Raw genomic sequence first — 20674 nt, forward strand, 5'->3', positions numbered from 1 at the left:
CATGTAAGTTTCTTAAAACAAAGTGAGATTAGTTACGCCTAAGTATTATCTCCCTGTGTCTAGATAATTTCTAGCTAATGAATGAAACAATAACAATTGAAAATGGATATCAGTGTGCTACTGTATTATTCTATTGCATTTAGTCTCATTATCAATATAACAAACATATTCAGTTAGTCACTTCACTTTTTAAAATAAGTAGTATACTGTAATTTTTAAAAAGTAATGATTTTATCCTTTATCCTCTGTCCTTTTGTGTGACCCTGGTTAACAAATGCTTATGTACTATTTATAGTGGAGGAATAATAGGGACAATTACTTGTAGTCAGCCAATCTATTACTTGTAGGTTGTAGAATCAGTATTATAAGGAACAATAATTTCTAAAATATATTTTCACAACAGAACCTTAATGAGAGGGAAAAAAGAACCACACAGGTTTGCCAGTAATACAGGCTGTTTGCTAACTCAGAAGAACACTGTTCATCAGGTGGCAGTTTAAAAAAAAAGTAAAAAAAAAAAAAAAAAAAAAAAATATATATATATATATATATATATATATAATCTAGGAGGAAATGATGACTTGAAAGAGAATAGACTTTATGATCAGAGAGGTAATGTCATGCAGTGAGTGATTTGCAGACATCAGGTAGGACAGGTTAAATTCAAGTCTCTGTATTTACTACATGTCTGATTTGGTGCAAACTTCTGAGCTTCCTTAAATGTCAGTGCTCCTCATTTAACTGATGCCTGTAATAAAAATACCTACTAAATCGGGGTGATTGCTCAGATTAAATGATATACAGGTAGAATACTTAGATGGGTTCTTGCCAAAAACAAATGCTCAGTAAATGTAAATTTTTATTATTACTATCTTAAAAATAAATGTATTCAGAGGAGCTATCACATTAAGTATTTATACTGTAACCAATATACATTTTACCTTCTTTGCAAATCATACAACCAGATCTTCATCTAAGAGCAGCAGTCTTTTTTACCTCTTGAGTCTTACCTTGTACTTCCTTAAGCATGTGTTTGTGAGACTCTAGCATACTCCCAAGATGTTTTAGGAAAATCAGGGTCAAATTAGAATTACCAGAAACAGAAAAAGGCACAATTGTTCGACCATATTGATCCAAATCCATTTGTCTGGGCTTTTCATAATTATTATGTAAAAACTTATCAGCCTTTGAGAGAAAAGTAAAGGAACCTAGAAGTGCCAGGATCTGTAGCAAAATCAGTTTCCAGTTCCGTCAACTGAACATCGCCCTTTTTATGAACAGGGCACAGAACTGCTGGTGATAGAGGGAATACTAAAGAAGGAAGAAAGAAACATAATATTACAAAATTCATGGACCCAAACAGATCATTCATGATCAAATTCATTAAGATGAATGAACACTCTGGAATTTTATGTACAAGACATATAAAATTTATCTAAATAAAACTGAGAATAGAATCTAAGCACAGTATGATATTACATAAGAGTATGATCAGTCTTTTCCTTATATGGCAGGGGTTAACAAACTACGACCTGTTTATGTAAATCAAGTTTTCCTGGAACACAGCTATACCCATTCATTTCTGTGTCATCTATGGTTGTTTTTGTGCTACAAGGACAGAATAGAGCGATTGCAAGAGAGACCACGTGGCCACCCCCACTTTACATATCTATTATTCCCTTATGTTAAGTTTGCTGACCTCTGTTGCAAGGTATTTAAATAGTGTTTAAGGTCTGCCTTTTCATATAACACACCTGAAATCGCAACAGGATGATTTCCCCCAGACTCCTAACACTAGAGAAAACCAGGCTTCTTTATAGGATGAAGAGCTAATTAGAAGGAGAAGGAAAGAAATGCTGGGCAACTCATAGGGACTTCCCGTGCAGAGGACTGCACTCATTAGGGAAAGATCCCTTATGTATTATCAATTCCCACTGCAAAAACTTATAATATTGGGCATGTTTGATTACCAAAAATCATGCTCTTTCCAGTTCACTCCAGCTTCAGTGAACTACCAAATTTTGGGGTTAGCAATTTGGGGAAAAAAAAAAAAAAAAAGAATTCTAAGACATAAAGAAAAACTGAGGAATAGCAATGGTGAGAGTGAGAACTGAAATTTTTGCCTAGACTTCATTCCTTCTGCATTGGGAAATTAATTAGGTTATGGTACAGAGTGCTCCCTGTCTGGTAGGGTGCAGTGATTAAAAACTCCACAGAACCTTTGTTCAAATAGTAAACAAAAATGTACTTCCTGTGCCCTAATCAAGTAAATATACGTCAGGTTTCTTAGCAAAGGCCCTTACCCCAGTATTAAACACAATAGCAGGGATTTCATTTGTGGTAGAAAAATTGCTTGGCATACTCCAATTCTGGTTCTTAATTGAGACTTCACTCATCACAGAGGGAGGTGGAGTTTGGGTAGCTTGGATACCTGTTTGTGAATCTTCCAGATTACTGACTCTACATTAAAAAAAAAAAAATAGCACAAATCATTTAATTTCAACTCTACCCTCATAATATCTTGTTTGGAGAATGTGAGTTAACAACATTCAACTCAGAAGGCTCCTGGGTTTGCTTACTGACTTGGCAGGGGCATTATATGGAGGCCACAGGGGAACTCTGGTAAAGGAGTGGTTCCCAAACACCAGTCACAGGATTGCTGGCAGACCATAGTAAGGCTAAGAAAACTAGGGCAAAGCTATTGAATGTTTAATTACGTTGAACTGATTCAAGTTAAAGATTAACGTCTAATTCATACTTCGGGTAAACCAAAATATCTGTTCTTTTAAAAAAAAAATGATAGTGGTGTTTTTTTCCAGGGTTATTACCATAAAAAAAATCATGTCAGTTCTCTTACCTCTCCACACCTCTTAAATTTCTACTGTGTGACTCTGAGTTTGGTGAGTTTAAAAAAGGGACCAAGATGTGGTTCTTCCTCCCCAATGGTTTTTATTTTCCCTATGCATCCTTGCTCACCTAAAAAAGACTTCTTCCATGGTAGTAATAGAGGCACCAAAGCTAGCAATGCCTAAGTCATATCGTTTCTTTTCCAGATCAGTAAATAGAGCTTCAAAGCTAGAATATGAATAGAAAAAAAAATAATAAGGGGAAGGAAAAGTGAGAAGGGGAGGAATAAAAGTTAGTACCAAATCAGAAGATTTTCACATTATTCTGCACTGATTTCCCTTCAGCTGTGGGGACAATGTAGCTCATTCTTCACGTCGGTAATTAATACAGAAACAAGTAAACTGCTCTCGTGCATTGTTTCTCACACTAGTTCTTGAAAACACATAATTTTGGTCTTCTAATAAACTACCAAGAGACTCTATATGCTAATAACACTAGCTAGCTCACATGAATTAACTTATCACACACATATAAATGCTATGGTTCTTATTATTCAGTAAGTTTTTAAAAAGATTATTCAGATTAACAGGAGAAAAAAGTCACTCGCATAGACAATGGAGAAGGTGCAGCAGAAATGGGAGGCATAGACAGAATCAAGTGATTCAATAGTCAAGAAAAACCATGGAATTTGAGCCAGAGGCAGCGTAGAGATATCAAGATGTTTAAAGAATAGTTTCCCTGGGAAGAATTTACAGTACTTCACATTTATAAGATGATCTTTTCCAAAAACCTCTAGGCTTCAAAAACCATCAAATATATTCTCAGAGAGGACCATGTAAACTATGTATGCACACTCTCAATGTTGGAGGAATTCAAAATTCCCTCTTTTGGAAGATCAAAATTTCCTCCATAATCAAACATATTATTTTCCACTTAATTCTATTTAGTTTTGCACATTAGTTCTAAACTTACACCATTAATTATATAGAACAGGTATAATCTACCCACATGACAGCCCTTCACATGTTTTAAGTCCATTTTCTTCAGTATTCAATGTATCAGAATACAGGTATATGCAACTAAAATGCTTATTCTCTTCCTTATTATTTATTTAGATTTGTAAGTAACTCCATACTAGAATAATATCTTAAAAAAAGTTACTGTTCAATTACTATCAGTTATAAAAATCTTAGCTGGAATGAAGATCACCAAGAATTCAACCATCATTTCATATTTTTTTATATTATATTCTGAAAAAAATAGATTCATAGCTATTTCTTCTTCTTTAAATTTTTTTTTCCATTTCTTAGTTTAAAATATCTCCCTATTAGGGGTACCTGGTTGGCTCAGTCAATTAAGTGTCCAGCTCTTGATCTTAGCTCAGGTCTTGATCTCAGGGTTGTGAGTTCAAATCCTGTGTTGGGGTCCATGCTGGATGTGGAGCTGACTTTTTAAAAAACTGTTTGTTTTTTTTTAAATAAAACATCTCCCTGTTAGAAAAACACATTCTTCCCTCATTTCATGACTTCCAAGTTTATTCTGGAGTCAGTGCATCATTATATGGCCCAGTAATCTAAAATTAATAGTTCACCTCTTGGATCTTCTTCCTTTTCCTGTTCTCTTAAGCCCCAATGATTAGTAAGAATAGACGATAAAGATCTTCTGCTTTCAAATATGAAGATATGATAAAATATGAAGAAGATACTATAACTATGATGATAAAAGACATCATCTGCTTCAGAATACTTTCATTTCCTGTTTTAGACATTCTTTGAGAATGTCATTTTTGTCCATATGAATGAGGATAGGCAGATAGTGTGATAAGTTTAAGCAAGTGCTTTAACTTTATGTCTCCTTCAGAGAGACTCTGCAGCTTCACATGGATCACAACTATCACAATGGGCCAAAATACCCATTTGGTTCCCAACTTTTCTGAATGAGTCAACCACCATGTATCGCTGAAGATACATATCTAGAATTTTATTTCTAATTCTCCATGATATTTAATTCACTCATTCCAGCTTATGGATAGAGTCTTGGTTCCATTCTGCTGCTTGATCACACTATTCTATGCTGCTGCTTCTCAAGAACTTTCAGATTTACTAAATAAACAATGTTGACATGATGCAGTTCCTTTTCCTTTTTTTCCTACTTTTGACACATTCCTCCTTTTCCTAGAAAAGAGAGCATTAAAACTCTTCATATTCTTCTGGAATAGGACAACTGGCTTGAGGAAATACTATAACTACCTACTTATATATTAAAAAAAGAGAAAAATATTATACTCTCAAAGTCACTGATGAGTATACTTAGTTTTCATTTCCCTTTATCAGGATGGTTATATTAGGTATATTCTTTGTGACTACCTTTGATGAAAAACTGGGCTAGTGAGTGCAATCAAACTGCCTTTTTACACTGAGTTCCCGTCACCTTGGCTTCAAGAGCAACCACTAAATCATTTTCATCTCATTTATATTTCTGTTCACTTCACTCAACAATTTTGACTCCACCAAAACATACGATCAGTAATAACCAATTAAAACCAGTAATCTATAGCCAAATGTGGCATCCTTCTTTTCAGTGCAAGTGACAGCAATGACTGGAGTTTTGGCTTGTTAAATAAACTCTATTTATTAAGCCTGAAGAGGCCTGGGAAAGCAATAATGATATCTGGTTGTCTAAACATTAATCATTTTGCATGCTCTGGACTCATACCTGTGGGCGTACTCTTTGGGTAGAATAAAAGATACTTCTTTATTAACATTCTTCTCCAAAGTGGCTGTTGGTATATAATGCTGAAGCAATTTGGAGATTTCTTCAACATTACACTGAGCTTCCTTCACCATGACAATGTGGTATCCCACACCTGAGAAAATCCACTTAGAAGAACAAATGAAACAATTTTGTATTTCCAATATTCTTGGGAGACTATAGTTGGCTTTCCATGTTTTGGGTGAGCTAAAAGAAGATAAGGCATGTTAATCATATGACTTTAAGTCTAAAAAGTCTAATTAGTACTTCTTTCATAATTTCATTAATTTTCTTAGGGACTGATAGAACAGAGATGGAAAAAAATCTCTGTTATATGGCCTTTTATTCTATTGACATTGAGATCTGAGAAGACAAGGTTAATATTCATTAAACAGATATCTATTTGGTGCCTATTATAAGTAAGGCAGTAAATTAATCAGATAAAAGTCCCTTCCATCAGATATCTGAGAAATCTTTCCAAAGTATTCTCCACCTCCACCAGATACACTATACTTGTCTTAAAAAGCTGGAAGAAAGGGCAAGAAGTAGAAAAAAATGTCTCCGGGGCACTCCAGAACTTTGTGGAAAACATTGCAATGGTATTCTGACAGCTCAGGGCAGAAAAAGAGCTGAGAGAAACTCTTCTGTGGTACATCAGCCCTTCATTGCAATGGCCCTTTGAAGGTTAGAGAGAGGGAAGCAGGGTAGACAGAAAACCTTTAAGGTGAAGAAAATAGTGCAGAAATGGAAATCAAAGAGCATTTGTTAGATACAAAAAGCTGGGAACTGGACTATAGCTTAAAGAGATCTCCATGATCTCATTCATGTACAGATCCCAACCTCTGCTAAGAGTAAAATCCTGATCCTATTACTAAAACATTTGAAGACAGTGATGGAGAGAATCTATACAAAGGTGTAATAAATCCCAGTATTTGCTCAAATATAGATTATAGTGACTAAGTCTTCCATAATAGTGGCCTATCAGACCAGGGTATACCATTTTCTGGGGATAAATATCAATTACTTCTGTCCCACTATTATTATAGTCACAAATTTAATCATTAAAAAAACATGAAAGGAAACTAGAAAATAGAGCCCTAAATGTGATGGAAAAAATAGAGAAGAAGAAATAGAAATGTTTTCCAAACAAAGGAAAAATATTATCTCCAGAATATGACTCTATTAAATGGAGATCTAAATAATTTACCTGACAGAGTTTAAAATAACATTATAAAGATGCTCACCAAGGTCAGGATACCAACACATGAACAAAGCGAGAATTTCAACAAAGAAACAGTAAGTTTAAGAAGTACCAAAAAGAAGTCATAGAGCTGAAGAATATAATAACTAAAATGAAAAATTCATTATAAGGGTTCAAAAGTGGACTACATAAAGTGGACAAAAAGATAACCTCAAAGGATAACCCTGACCTCAAAGTCAAGTCACTGGAAACTGTTCTCAGAGGAACAAAAAGAAAAAAAATGAAAAAGAATAAATAAAGCCCAAGAGACTTGGGGTATCACTAAGCAGAGCAATATATACAATATGGGAGTCCCATTAATGGAGAGAGGGAGAGAGAGAGGAAGGAGGAAGAGGAGGAGCTAGAATGTTTATTCAAAGAAATAATGGCTGAAAACTTCCCAACCAAGGAAACGAAATGGGGATTCAGAGTCACAAATGCAAAGGATCTAAACAAGATGAATCCAAAGATATCTACAATAAGACACATTATAAATCAAATAGTAAAAAGTCAAAGACAAAGAGAAGATTTTAAAAGCAGCAAGGGAAAAGCAAGTTGTTATATACAAGGGACTGCTCATTAGACAGCTGATTTTTCAGCAGAAATCTTGAAGGCTAGCAGGAATAACGAGATATATTTAAAGTGCTGAAAGAAAAAATACCAACCAAGAGTACTCTATATGGCAAAACTATCTTTCAAAAATGAAGGAGAAAGACTTTCCTAGATACACAAAAGCTGAGAGAATTCATTACCACTAGATCTACATTATAAGAAATGCCAAAGGGAGTTCTTCAAATCCTCAAATTGGAAAGTATTCTTAAAAAAAAAAAAAAAAAAAGGAAGCAAAGGCGGTACTAAGGGGGAAATACATAGCCATCCAAGCCTCCCTCAAAAACATTGAAAAATCCAGAATACACCAGCTGTCTCTACACCTTAAAGAACTGGAGAATCAACAACAAATCAAACCAACTCCACATGCAAGAAGGGAAATAATCAAGATTAGAGCAGAGATCAATGAGGTAGAAACGAGAGATACAGTAGAACGTATCAATGAAACTAGAAGCTGGTTTTTTGAAAGAATAAGATCGATAAACCATTGGCCACACTAATCCAAAAGAAAAGAGAGAAAGCCCAAATTAATAAAATTACGAATGAAAAGGGAGAGATCACAACTAACACCAAGGAAATAGAAACAATCATCAGAAATTATTACCAACAGTTATATGCCAATAAGCTAAGCAACCTAGATGAAATGGATGCATTCCTGGAAAGCTACAAACTCCCAAAATTGAACCAGGAAGAAATTGACAACCTGAATAGACCGATATCTAGTAATGAGATTGAAGCAGTGATCAAAAACCTCCCCAAAAACAAGAGCCCAGGACCTGACGGATTCCCTGGGGAATTCTACCAAACTTTCAAAGAAGAAATAACACCAATTCTCCTGAAGCTGTTCCAAAAAATTGAAGCAGAAGGAAAACTTCCAGACTCTTTTTATGAAGCCAGCATTACCCTGATCCCCAAACCAGGCAAAGACCCTACCAAAAAGGACAATTTCAGACCAATATCACTGATGAATATGGATGCTAAGATTCTCAACAAGATCCTAGCAAACAGGATCCAGCAGCACATTAAAAAGATTATCCACCATGACCAGGTGGGATTCATCCCTGGGTTGCAAGGTTGGTTCAACATTCGCAAATCAATCAGTGTGATAGAACACATCAATAAGAGAAGAGAGAAGAACAACATGGTCCTCTCAATTGATGCAGAAAAAGCATTTGACAAAATCCAGCATCCGTTCCTGATGAAAACGCTTCAAAGTATAGGGATAGAGGGAACATTCCTGAACTTCATAAAATCTGTCTATGAAAGACCCACAGCAAATATCATCCTCAATGGGTAAAAGCTTGCAGCCTTCCCGTTGAGATCAGGAACACGACAAGGATGCCCACTCTCACCACTCTTGTTCAACATAGTATTAGAAGTTCTAGCAACGGCAATCAGACAACAAAGAGAAATAAAATGTATCCAAATTGGCAAGGAAGAAGTCAAACTCTCTCTCTTCGCAGATGACATGATTCTTTATATGGAAAACCCCAAAGACTCCACCCCCAAACTACTAGAACTCATACAGCAATTCAGTAACGTGGCAGGATACAAAGTCAATGTACAGAAATCAGTGGCTTTCTTATACACTAACAATGAAAATACAGAAAGGGAAATTAGAGAATCGATTCCATTTACTATAGCACCAAGAACCATAAGATACCTGGGAATAAACCTAACCAAAGAGGTAAAGGACCTGTACTCGAGGAACTACAGAACACTCATGAAAGAAATTGAAGAAGACACAAAAAGATGGAAGACTGTTCCATGCTCTTGGATTGGAAGAATAAACATTGTTAAAATGTCTATACTGCCTAGAGCAATCTATACTTTTAATGCCATTCCGATCAAAATTCCACTGATATTTTTCAAAGAGCTGGAGCAAATAATCCTAAAATTTGTATGGAATCAGAAGAGACCCCGAATTGCTAAGGAAATGTTGAAAAACAAAAACAAAACTGGAGGCATCACGTTACCCGATTTCAAGCTTTACTACAAAGCTGTGATCACCAAGACAGTGTGGTACTGGCATAAAAACAGACACATAGACCAGTGGAACAGAGTGGAGAGCCCAGATATGGACCCTCAACTCTATGGTCAAATAATCTTCGACAAAACAGGAAAAAATATTCAATGGAAAAAAGACAGTCTCTTCAATAAATGGTGCTGGGAAAACTGGACAGCGATATGTAGAAGAATGAAACTCGACCATTCTCTTACACCGTACACAAAGATAAACTCGAAATGGATAAAAGACCTCAACGTGAGACAGGAATCTCTCAGAATCCTAGAGGAGAACATAGGCAGTAACCTCTTCAATATCAGCCACAGCAACATCTTTCAAGATATGTCTCCAAAGGCCAAGGAAACAAAAGCAAAAATGAACTTTTGGGACTTCCTCAAGATCAAAAGCTTCTGCACAGCAAAGGAAACAGTCAACAAAACAAAAAGGCAACCCACGGAATGGGAGAAGATATTTGCAAATGACAGTACACACAAAAGGTTGATATCCAGGATCTATAAAGAACTTCTCAAACTCAACACACACAAAACAGATAATCATATCAAAAAATGGGCAGAAGATATGAACAGACACTTCTCCAACGAAGACATACAAATGGCTATCAGACACATGAAAAAATGCTCATCATCACTAGCCATCAGGGAGATTCAAATTAAAACCACATTGAGATACCACCTGACACCAGTTAGAATGGCCAAAATTAGCAAGACAGGAAACAACGTGTGTTGGAGAGGATGTGGAGAAAGGGGAACCCTCTTACACTGTTGGTGGGAATGCAAGTTAGTGCAGCCACTTTGGAGAACAGTGTGGAGACTCCTGAAGAAATTAAGAATAGAGCTTCCCTATGACCCTGCAATTGCACTGCTGGGTATTTACCCCAAAGATACAGATGTAGTGAAAAGAAGGGCCATCTGTACCCCAATGTTTATTGCAGCAATGGCCACGGTCGCCAAACTGTGGAAAGAACCAAGATGCCCTTCAACGGATGAATGGATAAAGAAGATGTGGTCCATATACACGATGGAGTATTATGCCTCCATCAGAAAGGATGAATACCCAACTTTTGTAGCAACATGGACGGGACTGGAAGAAATTGTGCTGAGCGAAATAAGTCAAGCAGAGAGAGTCAAGTATCATATGGTCTCACTTATTTTGGAGCATAACAAATAACATGGAGGATATGGGGAGATGGAGAGGAGAGGGAGTTGAGGGAAACTGGAAGGGGAGATGAACCATGAGAGACTATGGACTCTGAAAAACAACCAGAGGGTTTTGAAGGGGCGGGGGGGGGGGGTGGGAGGTTGAGGAACCAGGTGGTGGGTAATAGGGAGGGCACGTACTGCATGGAGCACTGGGTGTGATGCCAAAACAATGAACACTGTTATGCTGTAAATAAACAAATTAAAAAAATTAAAAAGAAAAGCTTAATAAAAAAAAAGGATGCAAACCAGTAATACAAATTTATATGAAAGCATAAATCTCACAAATAATGGTAAATATACAAATATAGAATAATGTATATTGTAATGATGGTGGGTAAGCTACTTTTAATCCTACTATAAAAGTTAAAAGTATTAAAAAACTATAACTAAAAGTAAATATTATTACTAAAACATGTTAACTAAAAATAAGATATGCAATACATAATTACACAATACAAATATATATGTGTGCCATCAATAACTAAAATGTGAGGGAAATAAAGAGAAGAGTTTTTTGTATGCAATGGAGTTTAAGTTATCAGCTTATAATATGAAGTTATATTTACGTTAGTCCCATGATAACCAAAGAAAATATGTCTAGAAATTACACAAAACAAAGAAATCAAAGCCTATCAATACAAAAAAATCAGTAAAAAAGAAATGAAGACAGCATTATAAGAAGAATTATAAGACAAACAGAACACAATTAACAAAGTAGTACTTCCCTATCAAAATCTGTATTAAATATAAACAGATTAAACTCTCCAATCAAAAGACAGAACAAAAGAATAAATATAGTGATTCTTTGGTGTTAGTTGTGATCTCTCCTCTTTCATTCATGATTTTATTGATTTGGGTCCTTTCTCTTTTCTTTTTGATGAGTCTGGCCAGGGGTTTATCAATCCTATTGATTCTTTCAAAGAACCAGCTCCTAGTTTCATTGATTTTTTCTATTGTTTTTTTGGTTTCTATTTCATTGATTTCTGCTCTGATCTTTATGATTTCTCTTCTCCTGCTGGGTTTAGGGTTTCTTTCTTGTTCTTTCTCCAGCTCCTTTACGCGTAGGGTTAGGTTGTGTACTTGAGACCTTTCTTGTTTCTTGAGAAAGGCTTGTACCGCTATATATTTTCCTCTCAGGACTGCCTTTGCTGTGTCCCACAGATTTTGAACTGTTGTGTTTTCATTATCATTTGTTTCCATGAATTTTTTCAATTCTTCTTTAATTTCCTGGTTGACCCATTCATTCTTTAGAAGGATGCTGTTTAGTCTCCATGTATTTGGGTTCTTTCCAGCTTTCCTCTTGTGATTGAGTTCTAGCTTCAGAGCATTGTGGTCTGAAAATATGCAGGGAATAATCCTAATCTTTTGATACCGGTTGAGACCTGATTTGTGACCCAGGATGTGATCTATTCTGGAGAAGGTTCCAAGTGAAAAAAGTAAGATCTACTCCTACAAGAAAACACTGTGTAAAATCTTCTCGACATCTGTCCTGGCAATGATGTTTTTTGGATATGAAACCAAAAGCACAGCAAAGAAAAAAAAAAATAGACAAGTGTGTCCACAACAAACTAAAAAGATTATGGGGGTGCCTGGGTGGCTCAGTCAGTTTGGTATCCAATTCTTGGCTTTGGCTCAGGTCAGGATCTCATGGTTGTGGGACTGAGCCCTGAGTCAGGCTCTGTGCTCAGTGGAGAGTATGCTTGAAGATTCCCTCCCTCTGCACTCCCTCCAGTCACTCTCTCTCTCTCTCTCAATCTCTAAAATAGATCAATAAAATCTTTTTTAAAAATTAAAAAAATAAAAAGATTCTGAATGACAAAGGAAACAACAAAATGGAAGGCAACCTACAGAATAAAAGAAAATGCTTGCAAACCAAAAATTCCTAGGTGAAAACACAGGATGTAATCTCTTTGATATTGACTATAGAAACATTTTTCCAGTTGGGTCTCCTCTGGCAAGGAAAACAAAAGCAAAATTAAACTATTGAGACTACATCAAACCTAGTTTTTGCACAGGGAAGGAAATTGTTAACGAAACAAGAAGACAGCACTGTGAGTGGGAGAAGGTATTTGTAAATGATATCAAACAAAGGGCTAATATCCACAATATACAAAGAAATTACACAACTCAACACCAAAGACCAAATAATCCAATTTAAAAATGGGCAGAAGACATGAACAGATACTTCTCCAAGGACATATAGAAGGCTAATTGATACATGAAATTGTGCTCAACATCACTCATCATCAGGGAATTACACATCAGAACCACAAGGAGGTATCACTTCACACCTGTCAGAATGGCTAAAACCATATCTTCTTTACCCATTCATTTGTTGAAGGGCATCTTGGCTCCTTCCAGTTTGACTATAGTTGACATTGCTGCTATGAACATTAGAGTGTATGTTTACCTTCTTTTCACTATATCTGTATCTTTGGGGTAGACACCTAGAAGTGCAATTGCTGGGTCATAGGGTGGCTCTATTTCTAACTTCTTGAGGAAGCTCCATATTGTTTTCCAGAGTGGCTGTACCAGCTTGCATTTCCACTAACAGTGTAAGAGGGTTTCCCTCTTTCCATATCCTTGCCAACATTTGTTATTCCCTGTCTTGTTAATTTTGGCCATTCTAACTGGTGTAAGGTGGTATCTCATTGTGGTCTTCATTTGTATTTCCCTGATGACTAGTAATGTTGAACACATTTTCAAGTGTCTGCTAGCCATTTGTATGTCTTCTCTGGAGAAATGTCTGTTCATGTCTTTTGCCCATATTTTGACTGGATTGTTTTTTGGTGTTGAGTTTGAGAAGCCCTTTTTTGATCAAGGATACCAGTCTTTTATCTATAATGTCCTTTGCAAATATCTTCTCCCATTCTGTGGGCTTCCTCTTAGTTGTTGTTGTTTTTAAGATTTTTATTTATTTATTAGAGAGAGACACAGTGAGAGAGGGAAGACAAGCAGGGGGAGTGGGAGAGGGAGAAGCAGGCTTTCCACTGAGCAGGGAGCCTGATATGGGGTTCCATCCCAGGACCCTGGGATCATGACCTGAGCCAAAGGCAGACACTTAACTCCTGAGCCACCAGCACCTTTGCCTCTTAGTTTTGTTGACTGGTTCCTTTCCAGTACACACATACAATTCAGCCATCAGAAAGGATGAATATTCACCATTTGCATCAACATGGATGGAACTAGAGAGGATTATGCTAAATGAAGTAAGTCAAGCAGAGAAAGACAATTATCATATGGTTTCACTCATATGTGGAACATAAGCAATAGCACAGAGGAGCATAGGGGAAGGGAGGGAAATCTGAAGGAGGAGAAATCAGAGAGATGAACCATGAGAGACTATGCCCATGGGAAACAAACAGAGTTTCAGAGGGGAGGGGGTCAGGGGAAGGGGTAACAGGGTGATGGGTATTAAGGAAGGCATGTGTTGTGATGAGCACTGGGTGTTATACGTAACTAATGAATCATTAAACATTGCGTTAAAAACTAATGATGTACTATACTATGGCTAACTGAACATAATAATGAAAAAAAGAATGGCAAAAACTGTAATACAAGAAATAAAAGGTGATGGTGAGGATGCGGAGAAAAAAGAACCCTCTGGACTGTTGGCAGAAATGGAAACTGATGGAACCACTGTGGAAAACATTGTGAAGATTCCTCAAAAAATTAAAATTAGAACTACTATACGATCCAGTAATTCCACTACTGGGTATTTACTCAAAGAACACAAACATGCCAATTCAAAAAGATATGTGCACCCCTATGTTTATTGCAGCATTATTTACTAGAGCTGAGTTATGGAAGCAACCTAAGTGTCCACCACTGATGAACAAACCAAGGAGATGTGGTAAATATACACAATGGAATATTATATAGCCATAAAAAATGAAATCCTTCCATTTGTAACAACATGGCTAGACCTAGATGGTATCATGCTAAGTGAAATAAATCAGACAAAGACAAATACCAAACAATTTCACTTACATGTAGAATCTAAAAAAAAAAAAAAACCCACAGAGACAAAACAGACTCAAAGATACAGGGAACAAACTGTCAGTTACCAGAAACAGAAGGGGTTGGAGGCCACGCAAATAAGTAAAGGGGATTAAGAGGAGTAAATTCCTGGATACAAAATAAATAAGCGATGCAGATATAATATACAGCATGGGAAATACAGTCAATAATATTGTAATAACTTTGTATGGTTACAGATTATAACTAGACTTATCATGAGAATCACTTTGAAATGTATAAAATACTGAATCACTATGAGGTACACCTGAAAATAATAGGACACTGCAAGTCAATTATACTTCCATATTAAAGATAAATAAACTATGATTATTACTTCAAAGGGCTCATAGTTGAGCCCATAAAAAGACAGAGGAAATCATAGAGAAGTTTTGGGGAGACAGACAAAAAATTATGGAAATTATATTAAAATAATATGACTAAGATATCAATATCCATGAAGAATATGTTAGAAGAATATTGAGATAGCAATACCCAAAAAATAATCAAAGGAAAAGAGACCATATATTTTTTTCAGGAAAACCGAAGAGCCACAGCACCGCAGGGATCCCTTGACCATGATGGCTATTCGATCACCCAGGAAGTCAGCTTCATCCATGTAGTGGGTGGTCAATAAGATGGTACGATCCTGTTTATACTGCTGAAGGACATCCCAGGTGGCCCTCCTTGAGGCTGGGTCCATGCCAGAGGTTGGCTCATCAAGTATCACCACCTGAAGACCAGAAGAACAATTTCATAACAATTAAGCATTATGTACTACTGTCACAAAGATCTTACCACTTATGGGGGTTACTCTGGTTTTGCTTTTCAGTCACTTGTTCAATTGAGCTAACAGTTTAGACTATAACTGAATTAGGAATTCTAGAATAATTCCAAACCTGTGACAAATTTATTACAATAATTTGATAATGTGAATTCTACATGGGATTTAATTTGTAAGGTTCCTTTTAGAGTGTCAGATCTTTATCAGCTCTCAGATTTTTGTTGGCTAAATTTTTTAGACTAGCTTCAGTGGGGATCCATTCTTAGTACCCGCCCCCCATTTTTTTTTTCACCTTGGAGCCCCCTAGAAGTGCTATGATCATGGAGAGTCTGCGCTTCATTGCTCCACTCAGTGAACGTGAAAATTCATTACGCTTATCTAGAAGGTTAAAAGCAGCCAGCATATGATCAATTTCCAGAAGACATGTCTTTCGAGGTATTCCTTTTACCTACAAAGAGAAGCCAGAATTTACATGGTGTCCAGCTTTTTCCTTAGAAAAACTTTATACAAGCCTTTTCTTATATTATTTCTGTAGTGTCTTCTTTCCTTAGCCTGTCTTTACATTTAAAGGAGAATTCATCAAAAATCAGTTTTTGAAATTTCTAAAAATAAGGATATTGATAGTTGGTAATCTACCTAAAGTACATTAGTAGAGTGGGGAAAAAGGAACATATCTTTATTGGCTTACCACACAATAGAAATAAAGGTGTTCTGACACTGTCAAGTAATTAAACAACAAGTTTTGTTGAGGACACAAGCCCAGGCTTTTCCTGATCTGTACCATCTGATGTGAGATGTCATATCCATTAATATAGGCGTCTCCACTGGTAGCAGGATAGAGACCTAGGGATCAAGCAGAAGACATAATAATACCTTAGCTTTTATGAGGGAACATGACAACAAACTTTTCATTAAAAACTTAAATTTGAAATCTATATATGGATTATTTATTAGAATTAACAATATCTCTCAGAAGAAAATTCCATAAAATACCAATTTTATTTGAGGTGATGAGATTAAAAATATTTAATTTTTATTTTTATTTTATTAACTTCATGTTCTAATAGTCAATGAATATAAATGAGTACAAGTCACTCAGGTCTATAAAAACAATAGAGTTTGTTATATTAGAACTTAACAGCATTGCCCTCGGCTACTTGACATTTATGAATTGTGTAATTGTGAAAGGATCATACATTGACCTACACTATGGTAAACTCTTTTAATTAAAACTTGAAAACTCAGATAATTATCCTTGTTATTCTTGAAGAGGATATTCTTGTTATCCTTGAAGAATTTAAATTCTAGTCAAGGGAGATAACACATAATAACCTAAAATAGTTTAAAAATATTTGTATAATTTTTATCCATAGCTCTCATAATTATTGGTGAAGTTTAAAGAAGAATATCATTTTAAACCCAGTAATTCATTAATCCTACTTTACACTTATTGAGGTAAGCATCGAGTATTGTATAGAATTGTGAAATCCCTCTGTTGTACACCTGAAACTAATATAACATTGTATGTCAATTATACTTCATTATAAAAAAGGAAAACATGACCAAGAGGATAAATATGTTCAGAAATATCCATCCAACATGTCTCAAATTATCCCTGTTGTGCAGCATTTCCCTCCATCATCATGTTTATTCCAGAAGTTTTCATTTTTAACGATGCAATCTAATTTTAGATACACCAAAATGAGACTGTTTAGCTGATCAGCCCCCTTTGACTTATTTCTGTAGTTTAGTGATTTTAGTTTTTTTCTGATTTTAGTGATTTGAATCTTCTCTGTTTTTTGCTTTTTCATTTTTTTTTTTCCTGGTCAGTATAGCTGAAGGTCTGTCACTTTAATTGATCTTTCCAAAGAACTAACTTTTGGTTTCATTAATTCCACTATTTCCTTCTTTTTTTTTTTTTATCTTGTCAAAATTTAATAATGCAGCCATGTATTTTTTAAATGCAGAAGTCTTTCATTCTCCCCCCTCCCCCACCCGTTCGGTCTTTTCTCTTTTTTCTTAATGAAAATCGGACCCCAGATGTGCTTCATTCTTTCCGTCCTTGAAATACCCTTGGTCATGAAATGCCAATCTGGAGGAAGTCTTTCACTCTGTAGAGGAAACGTGCCCAAGGCAAGTGGGTTTTCTCACTCACGACCAGTGACAGATCTGGAACTAGAATACCGGAATCCCACAAGCCTTTGGTAAACCTCCAGTAGGTATTCTAGAAAATAAAGCGATGGCCCGGATTCTTGAAAAAGTTGATGGCCTAGTGGCATCGGGCCTCTGTGTAGGGTTTTATACTTTATACATATTTCTATAGACGATAGAACCAATTTGGGTCCTGCAAAAGTCAGGAAAGGTAAGTATGTAACTAGGAAATTACTCTTTTACAGGTAAGTCAAAGTCCAGAGACAGAAAAACTGCACGAAAGTTAGTGGCAAACCCGACAGGATCTCAGTCAGGCAGGGTCTATTGTCCTGAAGCCAAACAATAGCTGGGCCACGCCAGTGCCTCGGAGGCGGCTACTGATTCGCTAGGACGAGGCCCGCCAGCTTCACAGCCTGGTCCCAGGGAGAGGCCAGCTCTGTCTTTATCAACCCCCAGTCCCGAAGGCAGTTTCTCAGCAGCTCCAGAGAGAATCCTGCCAGTGGGAGCTGACCCAGCGGGCTGGAGGAGCGGTGTGAGGAACCTTGTTGGCATAAAGGAACATTTGCTTCCAATGAGTGCGGGTAGAAGAGAAGAGAAGTGTCCCCTGCTGGGACACTCCACCCAGGAACGTGACCTCTTCAGACCGCTGCTTCCTGACGAGAAAGCCAGGGGGGTGGGTGTAACGAGGTCTCGGTGTGTCTCTCTCACAGAGACCCCAGGATCGTTTATCGGGCGCCCACGACGTGCCCCGCGCCGCGGGGGGTGCGGACGACGATTTCTCTCGGGTCGCGTGAGATCAGTACAACAGCTTCTCACCCTAACACTTGGTGTACCAAGTGCCACCATGTCACATGCACACTCGAGTGTGAGCGCCAGAGTGGGCTTCGTGCGTCCTGGCCTCCCGGATCGCGGCACCGAGAGCGGTGCGGGCGCGTCCTGAGTCGGACGGAGAGTTGCGGAACGACGGGATCCATCGGAGAGCGCGTCCAGAGCCGAAGGGAGAGCGCGGCGGAGGGGAAGAACGGGGTGCCGCGGGGCCGTCTATTTCCTTCTTTCTTCTTGATTTGGATTTAGATGGCAATTCTTTTTTAAGTCTCTTAAGGTGGACAGATTGTTTAACTGAGAACTTCTTAATGTAGGAATTTAGAGCTATTAATTTCCCTCTAAGCACTGCTTTAGCTGCATCTCATTAGTTTTGGGTGTTATGTCATTTTCATTCATGTCAAATATTTCTTCATTTTCTTTGTAATTTCTTCTTTCACCATTAGTATTTAGAAGTATGTTGTTTAATTTCCACAAATATGTGAATTTCTCATTTCTTTCTGTTGTAAATTTATAATTTTACTCCAATGTAATCAGTGACTACACGTTGTGTGATTTCAATCTTTTAAATTTATTCAGGCTTTTTGGTGGCCTCAGTCTACTATAGAGAATATTCTACATGTGGTTGAGAACAACATAGATTTTGCTGTTGTTAGATGAAATGTGTATAGATATTTATAAAATCTATTTTGTACATAATATTTTTCAAGTCATCTATGTGTTGATATGGTGCCTACTTGCTATCTTTTATTAAAAGTGGGATACTGAAATCTACAATTATTACTCTTCCATTTGTCTTTTTCTGCCTTAAATTCTGGCAGTTTTTGCTTCACTTATTCTGGAACTTTGTTCTTAGGTGCATATATATTTATAAATGTTACAACTTCATGGTAAATTGACCCCTTTATCATTACAAAATATCCTTCTCTATTTCTACTAACACTTTGTTTCAGAGTCTGATATTTGCATAGCACTGGAGATTTACTTTGGTTGCATTTTATGTATTCTTTACATCCTTTTACTTTCAAAGTATTTGTATCTTTGAATCTAAAATGTGTCTCTTGTACAAAGCAGAGAGCTGGATTTTATTTTAATACATCTGATAATCAGCCTTTTCTATGGATTGCATAATCTACTAACAATATTATTATCGATATAGCTGGGTGTAAGTCAGCCATTTTGCTTTTTCATTTTTGATGTCTCGTGTCATTTTTGTTACTCTATTTCTTTTTTATTGCTTTATTTTGCATCAATTATTTTCTAGTAACATTTAAATTCCTTTAATGATTTTTTCCACTATATATATTTTTGAATTATTCTCTTAGTAGTTGTTCTGAGGCTTACTAGACATATTTATCAGAATCGACTTCAGATTTATGTTAACTTAATTCTAGAGAGCTGCTCCCTCTTCTCTATTTTTGTGCTGCTATTATACACATTTCATCTACATGTGTTACCATTCCAACAATACACTGTCATAATTAATAGTTATAGGATTTTATGCCTATTACAGAAGTGGATAAAGGAGAGTAAGCATGTAATTATAGTTTGTTAAACTTACTTCTTATTTTGCATTTTTGGTTCTCTTCATTTGTTCCTTTGGATTTGTGTTCCCATCTAGTATCCCTTCCTTGCTCTATTACAACTTGGCTCCCATCCACCTCCTTCATGCTATTACTGTCTAATTTATTACTTTTCTGAATTACAGGCCCAACATTATAATAATATAAATATTTTTATAGAATTTCTTTTGAAATTAAAGGAAAATATGTATTGACTTACTGTCTTTTAATAATTACATAATTAACTTTATTGATGTCAGCTGTGTTTTATGTGTGTGTGTTTGCATGTGTGTGTACATATAGTCAGATTTCCATCTCAGTTTACTGCTTTTAGACCAAAGAACTTTTTTTTCTAATAAAATAGTAACTTAAATATTAATTTGTTGCCTGTAATACTTTAGTTTTATTTTTTTAATTTCTTTTCAGTGTTCCAGAGTTCACTGTGTAAGCACCACACCCAGTGCTTCATGCAATACGTGCCCTCCACAATACCCACCACAAGGCTCACCCAACTTCCCCCCACCTCCCCTCCAAAACCCTCAGTTAGTTCCTCAGAGTCCACAGTCTCTCATGGCTCATCTCCCACTCCAATTTTCCCCAACTCCCTTCTCCTCTCCATCTCCCAATGTCCTCCATGTTATTCCTTATGCTCCACAAATAAACAAA

At 36.4% G+C, this 20674-nt stretch overlaps 1 protein-coding gene across 1 annotated transcript in view; it reads right to left on the reverse strand.

The window, feature by feature from the left end:
• The window catches only part of LOC123933949 (phospholipid-transporting ATPase ABCA3-like), a 133634-nt gene that overhangs the window by 66609 nt on the left and 46351 nt on the right, over positions 1-20674 (reverse strand). Inside the window, 7 exon segments of the mRNA XM_045993739.1 lie at positions 1011-1311; positions 2304-2460; positions 2977-3075; positions 5563-5713; positions 15212-15422; positions 15766-15921; positions 16162-16316. Coding sequence (XP_045849695.1) covers positions 1011-1311; positions 2304-2460; positions 2977-3075; positions 5563-5713; positions 15212-15422; positions 15766-15921; positions 16162-16316 — 1230 coding nt within the window.

Source organism: Meles meles, chromosome 21 (assembly GCF_922984935.1).
Source record: "Meles meles chromosome 21, mMelMel3.1 paternal haplotype, whole genome shotgun sequence".
In the NCBI taxonomy this organism is placed as follows: Eukaryota; Metazoa; Chordata; class Mammalia; order Carnivora; family Mustelidae; genus Meles; species Meles meles.